The sequence below is a fragment of the Garra rufa genome, chromosome 8, assembly GCF_049309525.1.
Source record: "Garra rufa chromosome 8, GarRuf1.0, whole genome shotgun sequence".
Classification (NCBI taxonomy): domain Eukaryota; kingdom Metazoa; phylum Chordata; class Actinopteri; order Cypriniformes; family Cyprinidae; genus Garra; species Garra rufa.
Genome location: NC_133368.1, coordinates 43599477 through 43618630, shown reverse-complemented (window position 1 = coordinate 43618630; position 19154 = coordinate 43599477). Strand labels below are relative to the sequence as shown.

The window sequence follows — 19154 nt, the reverse complement described above, 5'->3', positions numbered from 1 at the left end:
AATCATAATTATTATTTGTTGTTAATAATAATAAAGAAGAAGAAGAATAACAATAAAACATTTGTATAACAGTTACTGGGAATACATTATTTATTTATTTATTTGCTTATCCATCCATCCTCCATGATAGTGTTCCAATACAATGTATTTATTTATTTATTTATTTATTTATTTATTTGTCCAATTTGTAATTATTATTTGTTGTTAATAATAATAATAAATGAATTATTGTTATTATTATTATTTATTAATAATATTATTTTATATTATTTTATTTATTCTTTCCTTTCCTTTCCTTTCCGATTTATAACTATTATTTATTATTATTATTAATAATAATAAATAATAAACATTACATGTACAAAAGTTACTGCAAATATATTTTTTGTTAGTATTTGTTTATGATGTGTAAAATCCTCAATGGTAGTGTTCCAAATGTATTTAATCAATTAATTAATTAATGTATTTATTTATTTGACTGATTTATAACCATTATTTGTTGTTTATTAAATTATTATTATTTATTATTTATGAATGTCAAAATTGTTTTTAGTGGTAATCAACGTTATTATTATTAAACTTAACTTGTTTAACCTGTAACATTTATGGTTGTTTATAACTGTAATTCTTCAAACATCTATTGGTGTGACCTTGATCTGCCTGGCTGAAAAGCGGCATATTTCAGATAGTAGTAGTGTGTGATTTCTTTTACCGTTTCCAGTCTGTGTGTGTTTTCACCTGTTGCTGTAATTTAACGTGCGGTTTCTCATGTCATCCGCAGCTCAAGTGTTATCACAAGCGCTTCCGCAGCCCGTCCCGTGACGTCATCTTCAGAGTGCAGTTTCACACCTGTGCGGTCCACGATCTGGGCATCGTCTTCGGCAAAGATGAGCTTGATGAAACATTTAAAGGTATGCTGGATTTGCCTCAATTTAGTCTCGTTAGGGCTGTCCCCGACTATGATTTTCATAGTCGAATCAGAATTTTCGAATCTTTCTATAGTCGACCGATAGTCGAATCATCTAGGCTTATGTGCGTGTGTGAATGGGTTGGGAGGGGCACGACACTATAGTCAGCAGGAGGGTAAAACTATTTTTATTTTATTTTATAAGCGACCAAAACTGCCTGCCAACTGACAGACAAACTTATTTAGGTTTTAATAAAAACACAGAACGCGTCTTTTAGTTCTAAAAACGCGAGGCGCACAGCACTGCCTTTTTGGTTGACTTTTAATGAAAGAGCAGTGTGCTGCGGTTTTTTTATGTTGCTAAGCAACGACCAAAACAGCTGTCCTGTCAGTCAATTCAAAGGATTATAGCGCGAGAGCTCTAAATCTTAGTTTTTTTGCTGTTAAGTAAACTGTCATATTAGCAGAAACCCTAATAATACAGCTCCGGGTTACCCACGATAGACACCAAAGGTTTCTCCTCCATTTCTTGCAGTCTCCGGACTTTGCAACGGTAAACTTTACAAACATCACAACAGAAGGCCCGCCCTCATTCATTCGATTGGACAATGGAAAAGAACGCGAATGACGTGGGCGTTTTTCCGCTCAGAGTTGATTTTTTTTTCAACTTCAGGCGCTCAGAGCGCTCCTGCAAAACGCGAGGCGCAGCAGGCGGCGAAAACGCGAGGTGCCCTGAGCGCATAAACAGAGCGCAGAACGCTCACTGCCAACAGAAAACCATTCAAAGAGGCGCCTCCAACTGCAAAAACGCGTTCGGTGTGATCGCCGCCATCCCTGCCGTCAAGATGGTCCTCATCTCGTCATGCATCAGGAAAGTGAAAATTAAATTAGTCACAGGGTGGTTGGATTTATTTACAAACACGTTAAAAATATTTATTGAACGCTTCTTATTTTTCACTTTTTGTTTTTACTGCATTATCATAATCAAAGGCTGTATATAACTTAATATAACCGTACAAAACCAGTAGTTCTGTGTGCAATTAGACATTGAGCACCCCCATATTGGCAAAATGGTATGATGCTCGTTTCACCCGCGAAGATTCGACTGTGAGATCGGTGGTCGAATCAGGCTCCGCATATCGATGCATCGAATCTTCGACTATTCGGGGACAGCCCTAAGTCTCGTATAATCAGAACTTTGCATATGCTGTGCCATTTTCTTTTGTTTGTTTCAATTAAATCAGCTGTATTGATGACACTGGCTTGATCAATCCATTTCTTTTTTTTTTTTTTTTCAGATGACAGATTTCCTGAATATGGAAAAGTTGAATTTGTCTTTTCTTTCGGCCCAGAAAAAATCCAAGGTAAGAACTATATTCATTGTCATTCTATTAAATAACTCACAAATATTGTAAATAGGATGTTAACTGAGCCTAGAAACGTCTGAGGATGTGGATGTTCTGTCATAGGAATGGACCACCTGGAGAACGGGCCCAGTGTTTCTGTGGACTACAACACCCAAGATCCTCTGATTCGCTGGGATTCTTACGAGAACTTCAACCAGCGCTGTGAAGATTCAGCCGAGGGTGAGTAAAGCTGTGGTCTCATTATTAACAAATGACTGTAAATTATTAGCCTTTCCCAAAATAGTTGTACGTTTCTTCCTGCACATCCTCCAAATATTTGTTGCTTTAAACACTATTAAATAAATTCATGTAGGAAAAATTTAAATTTTACAAAATGTAAGCCACACCTCAAGACATTGATCAGATTATATATTTTAAGACATTAGTCCAGTTTTTGTTATTAAAACGCTATTGTGAGTAGGATTCATTTCTTATGCAGCTCATCCAACAGCTTTGTTGCTAGTTCCAAAACGTCATTTTAGACCTAGTAACGACACTTGAGCCGTTGATAGCAAACTAATGCAGTTAATAATGAAGTTTAGACAGACCGATAGACCGACAGAAAGAAAGAGGGAGAGAGAGATTAAGCTGGTGAATTACTGCTCTCAAGTCTGTGCATCTCTCAAAAGTGATTGGCAGATCGTCTCTACTAATAGTGAAACTTTACGTTCGTTTTCTTCAAGACCACACTGTAGTTACCTCACTTGTGAGAAATGCCATGTAGTTTTTAAGTTGTTAATTGTCAGAGCAGAGCTAACAACATTAGCGCGTATGCTAACATGTGTGCGTCTCTAAAGGAGAGAGCGTAGGAGAAATAGAGTTTGTGCTTTCCGGATATATTAAAACGTAATATTGTGGCAAAAACATGGAAATAATCTGTCGTTTTTATCCTGTTGTTTACTGTATTTATTAGTTTGCCCAGTGTCGTTGTGGGTTTTGGTTATTTTGTTGTTTTAAGCTGTAAGGACCTTTGAAATAAACTGAAATCGTGTGGCGAAGTGATATAGACATGTAATGCGGTCAAGTGCTGCCTGGAAATACGTTCGCAGTGCGTTTCCCTGAAAATAATGCACACCATTAGAACATTCGTCAGCCAATCAGATTCAAGAATTCAACAACACCATAGTATAAATTATAATAAATAAATAAAAAATGACTATTTATGCATTTTTTATCAATAAATAAATTATAAATGATTTTTTATTTTATTTATTGATTTATTTCCATAAGTCAAAATGTTTATTTTATTTGGCATTATTTAGATGCTTTCTTAATAAACATCTGCCTCTAGCTTCGATTATTCATTTATCAAAGGAGTAGTTCACTTCCAAAAACGTTTTTTACAGATAATGTTCTCACCCTGTGTCAACCAAGATTAGGGTTGCCACCCGTCCCTTAAAATACGGAATCGTCCCGTATTTGAGAATGAAATTGCGCGTCCCGTTTTGAATCAATACGGGACGGGTTTTGTCCCGTGTTTTTTATAATTTTTTTAAAGCAGCGTCTCATGCAAATACTCACTGCGGTAAAGCCAGCCGCGGTTCAGAAAAACACTGTCAAGCCAGCCGCGATTGATTTTAAGTATGCGCGCATATTACAGTGATTACGGTAGTTTCAGAAACAACACAGAGAGAACGCGCTTGCAGAGCGCTTTTCATTTAGACGCCCAGGACTGAGAGATAATACTACAAAATGCTTGTGAATTTTTACTTACTTATTTATTTGCATTTCTGCTTTAATATCCGTTTTATTTATTGATGTACTTGACGGTTCTTTTCTGAGAAATGGGACATTATTAGACTTTAGAGTCTAATAAGTAGAAAAAAAACAATGATCAGTTCTTATTCAGGACGGCCCATATTATATGCAAAACTCATATGAAACCTTTTTACTGCAGCATTTTTGAGATATGGGACATTATTACATTTTAACGGGGTATATAGACCCCATTTCTAAAAAGTAGAAAAAAACAATGATCAGTTCTTATTCAGGACGTCCCATATTATATGCAAAACTCATATGAAACCTTTTTACTGCAGCATTTGCGATATGGGACATGATTACATTTTAACGGGGTATATAGACCCAATTTCTAAAAAGTAGAAAAAAAAACAATGATCAGTTCTTATTCAGGACGTCCCATATAACCATATTATATGCACAAATCATATGAACCCCCCCCCCCCCCCCCCGAATGCGTCCCTTATTTTTGGGTCTTAAAAGTGGTAACCCTAACCAAGATGTTCATGTCTTTCTTTCTTCAGTCGTAAAGAAATTATGTTTTTTGAGGAAAACATTTCAGGATTTCTCTCCATATAGTGGACTTCTATGGTACCTGTGAGTTTGAACTTCCAAAATGCAATTTCAACGCAGCTTCAAAGGGCTCTAAACGATCCCAGCGGAGGAATAAGGGTCTTATCTAGCAAAACAATTAGTCATTTTCTAAAAAAAAAAAATTAAATTTGATATATTTTTTTTAACCTCAAAAACTCCCAACTCATTTTCTCCTCCAACTTCAAAATCATTCCAACATCGCTGCAGAAGTATCGACCCAGTGTTTACAAAGTGAGCGTGCAAAGAAGATCAAACACTCTTTACAAAAAAAGGAAAAAACAGCGATGTAGAATGATTTTGAAGTTGGAGGAGAAAATGAGATGGGAGTTTTTTGACATACCTTAACTGTCTTGAACAGGACTGCACACAGAGTACACATGCGTTTGGCAGAGCTAGACAAGACAAGCATTTAAGGTTAAAAAGTATAAAGTTGCTAGATAAGACCCTTATCCTTGCCTGGGATCATTTAGAGTCCTTTGAATCTGCGTTAAAACTGCATTTTTGAAGTTCAAACTCGCGGGCACCATAGAAGACACTATATGGAGATAATTCCTGAAATGTTTTACTCAAAACACATAATTTCTTCCTGACTGAAGAAAGACAGACATGAACATCTAGGATGACAAGGGGGTGAGTACATTATCTGTACATTTTTGTTCTGGAAGTGTGAACTACTCCTTTAACTAATGCCGACCACTCAGAGTTTACATAACAGAGTCTGTGTTCAGGTCATCCGTCGGTCCGAGATCAAATCATCAGCATTCATTGGAGTTTTGTGACAGATCTGTTTGTGTACGCGTCTCTGATAATCTCTGTGTGCGACACAGACTGATTTAATCAGAAGAGTTTGTAGTGCTGATTGCAGAGGTCGAGTCGAGTTCACAAATACACACCAGTGTCGCCAGACACAAGAATTGTCCTCACAACCTTGTGGTCTAAACTGCAAGCCTCTGTATTTTAAGTTGTGGTGCGTTTCTGGTCCCCAGACATGTGATTTGTTGTCCTTTTTTGAGACATCCTTATTCTCTGGAGAGGGAAAGTTAGAGCGAGGAATGCAAGGAGGAAATGTATGCAATTCTGTCGAGGTTTAAAAGTATATGCTTTAGTTTAGAAACCGTTTTGCTTTATTTTTATTGAAATCTTTTAGTGACTTAAATAATAAAGTATTCTTCAGCCATCCTTTTGACTTCCGATTGAGTCACCTGTAGAATATACTATCCATTTTAATGCCTGAAGGAATTACACTCAGTACTGTTATTAATTGGTTGATTTATATAAAAGTTTGAAAAAATTAAGATTTTTTTTGTGTGTGAAATGATAAAAATTAATACTTTTATTTAGCAAGGATGCTTGATATTGATCAAAAGTGATAATAAAGACATTTATAATGTTACAAAAGATTTCTATTTCAGATAAATGCTGTTCTTATGAACTTTCTATTCATCAAAGAAACCTGAAAAATTCTACTCAGCTGTTTTCAGCAATAATGTTTTTTGAGCAGCAAATCTGAATATAAGAATGATTTCTGAAGGATCATGTGACTGGAGTAATGATGCTAAAAATTCAGCTTTGAAATCACAGGAATAAATTACATTTTAAAATATATTTTAATATATTAAAAAAAAATATATATATATATATTTAAATTCAAAACAGTTATTTTAAATAGTAAAAATATTCACCTATATAAAAGTTTAGAAGCATTAAGATTTTTGTGTGTGTGTTTTTGAAATACCAAACTTTTTACACAAAAGGTGAAGCAGCACAACTATTTTCATAATTGATAATAATAATAAATGTTTCTTGAGCAGTAAATCAGCATATTAGAATGATTTCTGAAGGATCACTTGACACTGAAGACTATAGTAATGATGCTAAAAAATTCAGCTTTGCATCACTGGAACAATCTACATTTTCAAACATATTCTTATAGAAAACTTTAAATTGTAATAATATTTCAGAATATTTTCTGAAATATTATTCAGAATATTTGTATTTTATTTTATTGTTTTAATTATTTTGATATGTTTTATTGCATTTTATTGTTTTAATAAAAAAAAACAGTGTTTCATTTGACTTTTTTTTTAAATCAAGACTTTCGGTTAAATGGGAAACAAAAATTTTTTACATTGCAATAATATTTCACAATTTTTTTTTGAAATATTATTTTTTGAAATATTATTTTTTGAAATATTTTTACTATTCAAAAATACTGTTTTTATTTAAATATGTTTTGAAAATGTAATTTATTCCTGTGATAAAAGCAACATTTTCAGCATCATTACTCCAGTCTTCAGTGTCACATGATCCTTTAGAAATCATCCTAATATGCTGATTTGCTGTTCAATAAACATTTTTATTATTATTATCAATATTTAAAACAGTTGAGTAAATTTTATTCGGGATTCTTTGATTTTTGTCTTAATTTTTTTTTAAATATATTTTACAGAAATTAACACTTTTATTTAGCAGAGATGCTTTAAATTGATCAAAAGTGATGATAAAGACATTTATAATGTAACAAAATGTTTTTTTTTTTCTGAAGGATCATGTGACTGGAGTAATGAAGCTTAAAATTCAGCTTTAAAATCACAATAATAAATTACATTTAAAAATATATTCAAATAGAAAACAGTTATTTTAAATAGTAAAACTATTTCAAGATTTTACTGTTTTTGCTGTACTTTGGATCAATTAAAAGCAGGCTTGGTGAACCAATCAGACCAAAAATGGTGTTTTAACCAGATTTTGCCATTGTTTTGTGTCTGTGGTATGCATCAGAAAGGACTGTGGGCAGTTTTGAGGTTGGTACGATCCCAGTACCAAATAGAAAACATCCCACAGAGCCCAGTTTCCCTGTGGGCATTTGACCACAGTCACTCCGCACCACCCTGCGTCCCAAGCCTCCATTTCCCTCATCAGCTTCCAGTGGCATTTCGTGAAATATTCCAGGCGTTGGCTGAGAATTGTGCAATTCATACTGCGAGGAGACAGTCAGTCCAGTTACAATGTCCAAAACGGCTACAACTATAAATTATTCTGCCTTAGAAAACACCCATGCGGCGTGTTTATGTTATCTATTTGACAAGAGTATGTTTTGATGACTGCAATCCAAAAAAACACATTTAAAACTGTGACTGTATCGTCGTGTTATTTTTAATATCCCTGGGGTCGAATTTTAGGAGCTCCAGTCAGTTTAGCACACATTTAAATTCTACTCTGTTCTCTGTTGAAGCCATTTGAGATGACAGGCTATAAAGCCTATAAAGTCTGCCACCCTCTTGACCAATCCCTGCTTTAAATAGGGCAGGCAGAAATAGGAGGCTCTTGGTTGCCAGCTATAAGAAGGGTGTAAACTAATACAAATCTCTGGTCAAGACCCCAATGTTTATGAGATGCCTACACATACAGTGCCTTGCAAAAATATTCATACCCCTTCATTTTGTTTTGTTGCAGCATTATGTTAAACTGCTTTAAATTAGTTTTTCCCCACATCAATTTACACTCCATAATAATGACAAAGCAAAAAACAGATCTGCAAATTTTACAAATTTATTAAAAACAAAAAAAATTAAGTACATTGCCTAAGTATTTATACCCTTAACTCAGTACATAGTTGAAACACCTTTACAGCCTCAAGTCTTTTTGGGTATGATGTGACAAGCTTTGCACCTCTCAAGCTCTGTCAGCTTGGATGGGGGCTGGCAAACATTTTCTAGAGTCCTAGTTGTTCCAATCGTCTTCCATTATGGATAATGCTTCTGTGAACCTTCAATGCAGCAGATTTTTTTTCTGAACTCTTCCCTAGATCATTGCCTTAACGCAAGTCTGTCACTGAGCTCTACAGGCAGTTATCTTGACCTCAGGACTTGGTTTTTGCTCTGATATGCATTTTCAGCTGTTAGACCTTTTCTGAGAGGTGTGTGCCTTTCTAAATCATACTCATTCAAATGAATTTGCCACAGTTTAACTCCACTCGAAGTGTAGTAACATCTAGAAGCAATATGAATGCTCCTGAGCTAAATTTTGAGTGTCCCAGAAAAGGGTATGAATACTTATAAAACTGCAACTTATAAAACTGCTCTTTTCAGTTTTTATTTTTAATAAATTTGCACAAATGTGACCCTGGACCACAAAACCAGTCATAAGGTTAAATTTGACAAAACTGAGATTTATACATCATATGAAAGCTCAATAAATAAGCTTTCTATTGATGTATGGTTTGTTAGGATCGGACAATATTTGACTGAGATACATCTGTTTGAAATCAGAAATCTGAGGATGCAAAAAAATCAAAAAGACTGAGAAAATCACCTTTAAAGTTGTCCAAATTAGGTTCTTAACAATGCATATTACAAATCAAAAATTACATTTTGATATGTTTACAGTAGGAATTTTACAAAAACTCTTCATGGAACATGAACTTTACTTAATTTCTCAATGATTTTTGGCATAAAAGAAAAATCAAAAATTTTGACCCATGCAATGTATTTTTGGCTATTGCTACAAATATACCCCAGCGACTTAAGACTGGATTTGTGGTCCAGGGTCACAAATGTTAAAAACCTATTTTTTGCTTTGCCATTATGGAGTAGGGAGTGTAGATTGTTGTGGGAAAAAAGTAATTTAAAGTAGTTTAACATAAGGCAGCAACATAACAAAATGTGTCTTATGCACACTGTATTTATTTGATTAAAAAAACAGTAAAAACTGTAATATTGTGAAATATTATTTTAATTTCAAGCAACTGTTTTTCATTTTCATATTTTTTAAATTTAATTTATTCCTGTGATGCAAAGCTGAATTTCCAGCATCATTACTCCAGTCTTGAGTGTAACACGATGCTTCAGAAATCATTCTAATATGCTGATTTGCTGCTTTAGAAACATTGAGTGCCCACCCGTGCGTGCCGAACAGAGTCTGTCTTCAGTCAGTAGGACTGCTGAATGGAAAGGGCACATTTGCAAATGAATTTAGATGCCTATCACGCAGTCAAACATCTCCATTGAGCGACTGCAGCCAGAGGACTGACTCCAGAGACATGATAAGCAGCCAGACATTATGTTTTTGTGCTGGACTTCATGAGTCCTGTCTGCCAGGTCTGAAGGAGCGGCTGACATTGTCAGAGGAGAGAATGACTGATAGACCAAGAACGGTGAACTTGCGTCATCATAAATGCAGTCCTTCCTTCATTTGCTTGATTGGGCAAATATTAATGTTTCCATTGCTAAAGTCTGAAGTATTTTGAAAACTAGACAGTGGAAAGGACAACTACGTAATTAGGATGTGCAACAAATTCCCACATTCTTAAAAAATTGTTTACCCATTAAATTAAAAGCTTTCTTTCTCACTTACTTATTTACTTCTTTTCTTATTTCCTTTCTTCCTTCTTTTCTTCCTCACTTCCTTCCTTTCTTTCTCACTACCTTCCTTATTTACTTACCTACTTTTTTCCTTATTTCCTTTCTTCCTTCTTTCCTTACTTACATACTTCCTCACTTCCTTCTTTCCTTTCCTCCTCCTTTTCGTCCTTCTTTCATTACTTCCTCACTTCCCTCTTTCCTTATATCCTTCCTTCCTTACTTCATTCTTTCCTTACCTACTTAGTTCCTTATTTACTTTCCTTATTTTTTTCTTCTATCCTTTCTTGCTTACATACTTCCTTATTTCCTTTTTTCTTCTTTCTTTCCATTCCTCCTTATTTCCTTGCTTACATCCTTCCTTCCTCCTTTCCAGTTATTTACATACTTCCTTACTTTCTCACTTTCTTCCTTCCCTCCTGATTTGCTTACTTATATACTTCCTTCCATTTTTCTTTTCTTTCTTTCTTACTTCCTCACTTCCTTCCTTATTTCCTTTCTTTCTTCCTTCCATCTTTCCTTCCATACTTTCTTACTTCCTCACCTCTTTACTTCGCTATTTACTTCCTTCCTTCCTTTCCTCCTTCTTGTCTTCATTCTTTCCTTACTTACTTACTTCCTTTCTTTCCTCCTTCTTTCCTTACTTACAGTATATACTTTCCTTACTTCCTTACTTCATTCAATTCTTCTTTCGTTTCTTACTTCTTTACATACTTCCTCACCTCCTTCCTTCCTTTCTTATTTACTTCCTTCCTAATTTCCTTTCTTTCTTCCATCCCTCCTTCTTTCCTTTCTTACTTACTTTGATCCTTATTCCTTCCTTCTTTCTTTCCTTACTTCCTCACTTCCTTCCCTCCTTTCTTACTTCCTTTCTTTTTTCCTTCCTTTCTTCCTTCCTTCTGTACTTATTTACTTACTTCCGTACTTCCTCATCTCCTTCCTTCCTTCCTTATTTACTTCATTCCTTCCTTCCCTTCCTATTTCTTTTCTTCCTTCCTTCCTTCCTTCCTTCCTTTCTTCCTTTCTTTCTTTCTTTCTTTCTTTCTTTCTTTCTTTCTTTATTTCTTTCTTTCTTTCTTTCTTTCTTCCTTCCTTCCCTCATTTCCTTTCTTACTTACTTTCTTTGATACTTATTCCTTCCTTTTCCCTCCTTCTTACCTTACTTTCTCACTTCCTTCTCTCCTTTCTTACTTCCTTCCTTCCTTTCTTCTTTCCTTATTTACTTACTTCCGTACTTCCTCATCTCCTTCCTTCCTTCCTTATTTACTTCATTCCTTCCTTCCCTTCCTATTTCTTTTCTTCCTTCCTTCCTTTCTTTCTTTCTTTCTTTCTTTCTTCCTTTCTTTCTTCCTTCCTTCCATCCCTCATTTCCTTTCTTACCTTACTTTCTCACTTCCTTCCTTTCTTCCTTCCTTCTTTCCTTATTCACTTACTTCCGTACTTCCTCATCTCCTTCCTTCCTTCCTTATTTACTTCATTCCTTCCTTCCTTCCTTTCCTATTTCTTTTCTTCCTTCCTTCCGTCCTTCCTTTCTTTCTTTCTTTCTTTCTCTTTCTTTCTTTCTTTCTTTCTTTCTTTCTTTCTTTCTTTCTTTCTTTCTTTCTTTCTTTCTTTCTTTCTTTCTTTCTTTCTTTCTTTCTTTCTTTCTTTCTTCCCTCATTTCCTTTCTTACTTACTTTCTTTGATACTTATTCCTTCCTTTTCCCTCTTTCTTACCTTACTTTCTCACTTCCTTCTCTCCTTTCTTACTTCCTTCCTTTCTTCTTTCCTTATTTACTTACTTCCGTACTTCCTCATCTCCTTCCTTCCTTCCTTATTTACTTCATTCCTTCCTTCCTTTCCTATTTCTTTTCTTCCTTCCTTTCTTTCTTTCTTCCTTCCATCCCTCCTTTCCTTTCTTACTTCCTTCTTTCCTTATTTACTTACATACTTCCTTACTTCCTCACCTCCTTCCTTACTTCCTTATTTACTTAATTCCTTCCTTCCTTCCTTTTCTCCTTCTTTTCTTCCTTCTTTCCTTACCTACTTACATACTTCCTTCTTTCCTTACTTAAGGCAAAACACCAAATGTAAATAGGTTGAAACAAGATATAGGGCTGGGCAATTTGGCTTAGAATCAAAATCTCGATTAATTGAACATTTTAACCCGATTACGATTAATGAACGATTATTTTATTTATTAATAAAATTATATTTAATTATATTTATATAATAATTATTTTTTTGCCCTCATAGTTCACTGACAAGTTTTGTACAGTAAATATGTTCACATATTACAAGCGAGAGATTTTTGGATGAAGGGTGCATTACTTGATTTTAAAATAATTGAAGGAAACACACTATCTACGATCTATGATTATTAATTGAACATCAGTGTTGAACAACTGAAATTAAAGCAAGCATTGCTTAAAACGAAAAGTCACATTTTTCTTAAATTAGTGAAAATAAATAACTTGCACTATTGGAAACAAAATAAATAATTTTCAATGTTTTTCATTTTAAAAGTAGAAAATAAGCAGTATCTCCTCTAAAAATTACCCTTGTATATCCTGTAAATACTTTTTACTGTATAAATACTGTTTAAGCTCTCCATCGACATGTCGGCGGAATAACGTAACGGAGCGCTTGTGTTTTTTAAAGGGAAAGTAATTGAAATAATCTTCCTGGAAAAATTTTAACGATTATAGGTTCTGAATGTCGATTTCGATTATTTTTCGATTAATCGCCCAGCCCTAACAAGATATCAGATGTCACCATACACCATCCTCAGTACATTAAGACAATTTTTATTATTATTATTACAAGTTTTCTCAAATTTATCTTTAAATCTGAAAATTACACATTGCCTAAAGAAATATTAGCTAATAGAAATATATGTTTAAAACCAAAATCTGAGCATTAGATAAAACCTGGTTCAAAATTATTATTATTATTATTTTGTTGACATATTAGAGTAAAAGAATTTACAGCAGGTATTTTGGATATTTATTTTTATCACTTAAAAATGAGAAAATATTATAAACAGCCAAATAAAATAAGGAATAAAATGTAAATAAATAAATATACTGTTAATTTAGTAAAAGTAAAAAAAAAAAAAAAAAACATTACAAAATAAATTAACCAAATTGTGTATGAACAAATTAAACAAAATAAAACATAGATAGTTATAAAACTGTAAAGTCTGGTCTTTTAATATGTATTTCTTTAAAGATATGTATTGTAATTTACATTTACAGATGCAAGAAAAAAAGTGTAATAAAATAAAAACTTAAATGTGTATATTGCATGGTTTCTTCCCAATATAGAAGCAAAAACGCCTTAGAATCGATCATTTTGCTTAAGCTCTAAAAGTTATACTGTAGTCCACATTTTCTAAAGTCATAGCTTTACAAAGCTAGTAATATTTTTGTTTGAGGTGATGTCAAACCCTACATGCTGCGTCTTGAAGTGTCCTGCCTCAGTGCACACAAGTGCATATGAGACATTTCATTTTCTCACACAAAGCTATTACATGACTCCAGAAGATTTCAAATGTTGTGCATGGATTGGTTTTAGAGTACTTTTTGGAAGTTGATAGATTTTCTGTTTTTGTGTTTAAAAGAAAGTCATGTAGATGAAAGATGATTCATTTTTGGCTGGACGATAGTAATGCATCTTATGTACTTTGAAGAATCAAAGCCACGCAGTGTTCGTTCCCTACAGTACTAGAGAAGTAAACGACTATCTTAAAACTCACTTGATCTGGACCGAGCACCATAATTAGAGTAGCCCACAATTGAGAGGGCAGCATTTTAAGATAATAATGCTTTATCTCTTTTTGGATGTTAATGGCTCGGTAATTGATGTCTTATCTGCTTCGTGCCTTGACCACAGATAGCACTTTGCTGTTAAACAGGAGCTGCTGGCAAGGTTAGAGCCAAACAAGGCCAATCTTTGCTGGTCCACTGATATTTGTACACCTCAGAAACCACAAACACTACACTTCCCTGGCTCAGTACTGGGCTGGAAGCCATCCACATAGCTTTGCATGTCTTGCTTTCAAAGCCAAGTTTGCTGTCATGAACATTAAGGATAATATGCATTGTTCATACAAATCTTATTTTGATAATGTGGTGTTTATGAGTGAAATGGAAAATTTGAAAGGGATTGTGAAAAGTGAGCAATTATATTTTTGTCTAATCACATGGTATTATTATAATGCTTATATTTTTGGCAGCTCAATATTATTAAAAAAACATGTATAATATGAAAATTTTCTGCATTCTACATTTGAAACTAAAATCTTGATGTTAGTCAACAAAAGGTCCATGATTTTTAAATCAACATCAATATTTTGGGTTAAAATATATGAATTTAACCTACAAATTATAATATGTAGACTACTATTCAAAAAGTTTTGAGGTTGGCAAGATTTTAATGCATTTATATATTTATTATGTTTTAAAAGAAATTTTGTATGCTGATCAGAAATACAGTAAAAACAGTAATATTGTGAAATATTTTCACATTTTAAAATAAGTGTTTTATATTGGTATATATATATATTTTTTTTTTGTTATTATTTACATTTTTATTTTATTTATTTAATAAATACAGTAAAACAGTAATATTGTGAAATATTATTACAATTTAAAATAAGTGTTTTATATTGGTATATATATTTATTTTATTTTGTTATTATTTACATTTTTATTTTATTTATTTAATAAATACAGTAAAACAGTAATATTGTGAAATATTATTACAATTTAAAATAAGTGTTTTTTATTGGAATATATATAATTTATTTTATTATTATTTTAAAAACATTTATTTTATTTTATTATTATTTAAAAATGAAATACAATTTTATTTTATTTATTTGATAAAAATACAGTAAAAACAGTAATGTTAAAACAAGTGTTTTATATTGGAATATATATTTATTTTATTGTATTATTATAAAAAAATATATGTATTTATTTATTTGATAAAAAATGTTTTTTATTATTTAAAAATTGTATTTTATTTAATAAAAAATACAGTAAAAATGGTAATATTGTGAAATATATTTACAATTTAAAATAAGCGTTTTATATTCAAATATATATTTATTTATTATTATTTAAATATTTTATTTATTTGATTAAAATACAGTTTGAAATTGGTGTTTTATATTGGAATATATATTCATGCTATTATTTAAGATAAAATACTTGTTTTATTTTATTGAGCAAAAATACAGTAAAAACACTAATATTGTGAAATATTACAATTTAAAGTAAGTGTTTTATATTCAAATATGTATGCATTTTATTTTATAATTATTTAAATGTTTTACTTTATTTGATTTATTTGATTTAAATACAATAAAAACAGTAAGATTGTGAAATATTATTATACATAATTTAAAGTAAGCGTTTTATATTCAAATATGTATGCATTTTATTTTATTATTATTTGAATATTTTACTTTATTTATATTTGATTAAAAATACAGTAAAATTATGGAATATTATTACAATTTAAAGTAAGTGTTTTATATTGAAATATATATTTATTTTATTTTAGCATTATTTTATACATTTTATTTTATTTTATCAGTGATGTTAAAGTTGAATTTTTAGGATTTTTTTTTTTCAGGATTCTTAGATGAATTATGAATATAGTGAAATATTTAGTAACATTATAAAGTCTTTACTGTCACTTTTGATCAATTTAATGCATCTTTATTTATTGTAATTTGTATGTAAAATTCACATAAATTTGAACCTAAATTGTTGATTACAAAAGCCCATTGACTCCATGAAGACATAAGAATTGACACAGAATTGCAACATTGTGTAACCATCTATACACAGTTTCAAGTCAACATAAACAAGTGAAAGGTGTGGACAGGCCTTCCGATTGTAAAAACAATCCCTCCATCCATTGGTGTGTTTGTGGGTGGCTCTGACTCTTGGGGTTCAGCTTGAAAGACTGAAGGGGAGTCAGGAGACAGAGCCGAGGCCTTGTTTACACGGCCTCCCCATATTTGGCCAGGGCCCTGCCCACAGCATTTTTGGGATGGTTGGGTAAGAAAAGTGTGACGACAGGGAGATGGGATTGGAGAGGCGCTGACAGAGATGGTGTGTGAAAAAGAGCCAACTCCTCCAGCCTGGATACCAAAACTCCTGTTTGTTATCAGTCACTAGAGGGAGAGTGACAGAGCGAAGAGTCTATGTTCACTGCACACACGCGGTTCACACTGGATTGAGAGAGCTACTGTCTTTATTGGAGCGTATAAAAGACCAGAAAAGGAATGCTGAAGCTTGAATGTAGATCTGATCTGCTCTGAGGTAAAGATGTGTGAATGATTTGTCCTCTAGCAACTTATAGTCAGTGACTTGTGTCAGACACAAATGGCGTGTACTTTGGTTTGCTGGATGCTTATGGGAGATTATTCAGGGAATGTCTGTGAAGTTTTTAAAGTAAAAATAGTTTTAGACTATTTTTGTTGACGTGTTTAAATGATAAATTGTAATAACTTGGGAAACTTTTATTGTAATGAATTAATGTATTTTTTCCACCCTTTTTCTATAGTGTTGAAAGGTGAAATGTGTCAGATATTCTTTTATGTATATTGATTCGTCTCACAACCAGTCTGAATGTTTGAAAATCAGCCACTTTTTACATATTATTTGGTGTTTTATTTTATTTTTAATCTTATTTTATTTAATTTTATTTGAATGATTATATTTAAAAATGTATATTGCATTACATTTTTTATTGTTTTAATAAAATAAAAAAAGAAATAAAATTAATGATTTTATATAAAAAAAAGTAAAATAATTCAAAATTAATTATAAAAAATAATATTTTTTATTGTGATTTTTTATTTATATTTATATGTTTTGAAAAGTGAAATTTGTCGGATATATTTTTCTATATACTGATTTGTCTTATTTTTTAATTTATATATTTATTTATTTGGTTAATTTATTATACTTGAATTATTAAATAAAAAATATATTGAATTAAAAAATTTTATTGTTTTCATAAAAATAAGAAAAATCTAATCAAATAAATGATTTTATCAAAATAAATAAAAATAGATATATCATTATAATGAAGTATTATATTTAAAATATATATTGTATTTTATTATTATTATTTTTATGAAAATAAAACATATACATAAACTGACAAGGACTTTCATTTATTTATATTTTTAGGAAATATTTTAAAAGGTAAAATTTGTCAGATATTCCTATTTTATTTTGTTTTGTTTATATAAGTATGCATTTATTTATTTATTTGGTTGTTATTTTAATTTATTTGAATTATTATATTTAAAATATATATTGTATTTCATTGTTATTGTTTTCATAAAATTAAAAAATAATAAAATTAATGATTTTATAAAAATAAGATAGATGTATCTTTTTTATATTATTTTTATTATGACTTTATGTTTTAGGAAACCTGTTGTAAGTTGGAATTTGTTATCATTTTGCTTTTTTATTAGAGAATATTTGATACATTTCTTGAATCTTATTGTTTTTTTATTTATTTGGTTATTTTGTTTTATTTTATCTGAATTATTTAATTTTAAAATATATGTATTGTATTTTTTATTGTTTTCATTCAATTAAAAATAAAAATATATAAAAATAAAAAACAATAATGATTTTATAAATGTCACTTTTTACATAATGACAAATTATTTGGTAAAATCAAAAATAATATATATATATAGTAGTTTTTATTTTCAGAAAATATTTTAAAAAGGTGAAATTTGTCAGATACTGTTTCTTATTGATTTGCTTCCCAAAAAGTGTCAATTTAAAAATCAGAAATGCAACTTTTTACGTAAAAATTACAAATTTTTTGGTGTTGTCATCCATTTCTTGGATTTTATTATTCTTTTTTCTATTTATATATTTATTAATTTATTTCATTATTATTTTAATGCATTTTATTTGAATTCATATATTTAAAATATATATTGTATTTCATTTTTATTGTTTTCAAAAAAAAAATTAAATAAAAAGTTTAAAGATTGAAAGTCAAAAGTGCGGATAATTGACAAATCATGTCCTAAAAGTACGATTACACCCTCATTATTTTTGTTGAAGCATACATAATATGAAGTTTTCCAAGGCTGCTTAACTTCCAACAATTTAAATGTGTTTTCAAGACTCAGAGTGCTAATACACTTACTTTGAATTAATGGGAACCTAACAGGTTTTGATTGTGATTGCAGCATTTCGAATAAATCTCACTGGCTGCATTTAATTTCACCAACTCAGACTCGCATTAAATATTTTCTTTTTTGCAGGCACAGCTGATTTGCTTATTATGAGTCTAAGTGCGGTTAGCACATATTTAAGCTAAGCTCTTAAACAGAGCGTCGACTACGGTTTGATCACAGTTGTTGCAGGATTGCTGTTTGAATTGCGTTTTGGAGTTCAGCTGTGCAAAGCTGAGCTTTATTATGGTCTGTTTGTGCGGCTGGCAGTGGAACTGTTACATAATAAACGTGTCTACACATCAAGCTGGCTTCAATTAAAGCTTCTCGCGATGGCCGGCTGGGCCTCTCCATCTCCAATGTTGTTTAAGTTTGTGGCTAGAAACCAGTAGCTTTGCCAACAAAATTAGAGAGTTAACCCTTTCCGCAGGCTGTAGTTTACTTCTCAGCAGTGGCGTTCACAGACGCTAGGCTTTTACTGTCACCATCTGTTAACACATGACACCAATGGTGCACTTTTCGTGTTTCCCCTCTGACGGATTTAACTACCTGAGGCTGTTTGTTCACGTGTGTGGTCATCTGGATGGTTTTGTTGTGTTGTTTTGACACAGTGGCAAATGCAAAAAGCTCAATTGAAATTGGGAATGATCCACTGCAGATGATTTCTGATCTTATTTTGAGCTTGGCATTGTCTGTGGATGGCATTCTGCTGTGGAGTAATGTTTTTTTGGGCTTGTTGATGGGGTCAGTAGAGTGAAGACAGGAAATCATGTTGAGAAGAACCTGAATGGGATAAGGAAATGGCAAACTTGAACACCTGTCACCTGCAGGAATGTACAAACTAGTTACCTCTGGTGAGTAATGCCTTTAAACACTGAATGGGTCTCAAAAACATGTCCAGGTCACATTTTACCCTGAAATTAACAGAATAAATAAAT

The 19154-nt window shown here is 31.7% G+C and overlaps 1 protein-coding gene across 1 annotated transcript in view; it reads left to right on the top strand.

Moving 5' to 3' along the window:
* Positions 1 to 19154, top strand: part of tns1b (tensin 1b) — a 106434-nt gene that overhangs the window by 19279 nt on the left and 68001 nt on the right. The window contains exons 9-12 of the mRNA XM_073845126.1: positions 428 to 437; positions 782 to 911; positions 2206 to 2271; positions 2377 to 2493. Of these exons, the coding sequence (XP_073701227.1) occupies positions 428 to 437; positions 782 to 911; positions 2206 to 2271; positions 2377 to 2493 (323 nt within the window). The remainder of the gene's footprint in view (positions 1 to 427; positions 438 to 781; positions 912 to 2205; positions 2272 to 2376; positions 2494 to 19154) is intronic.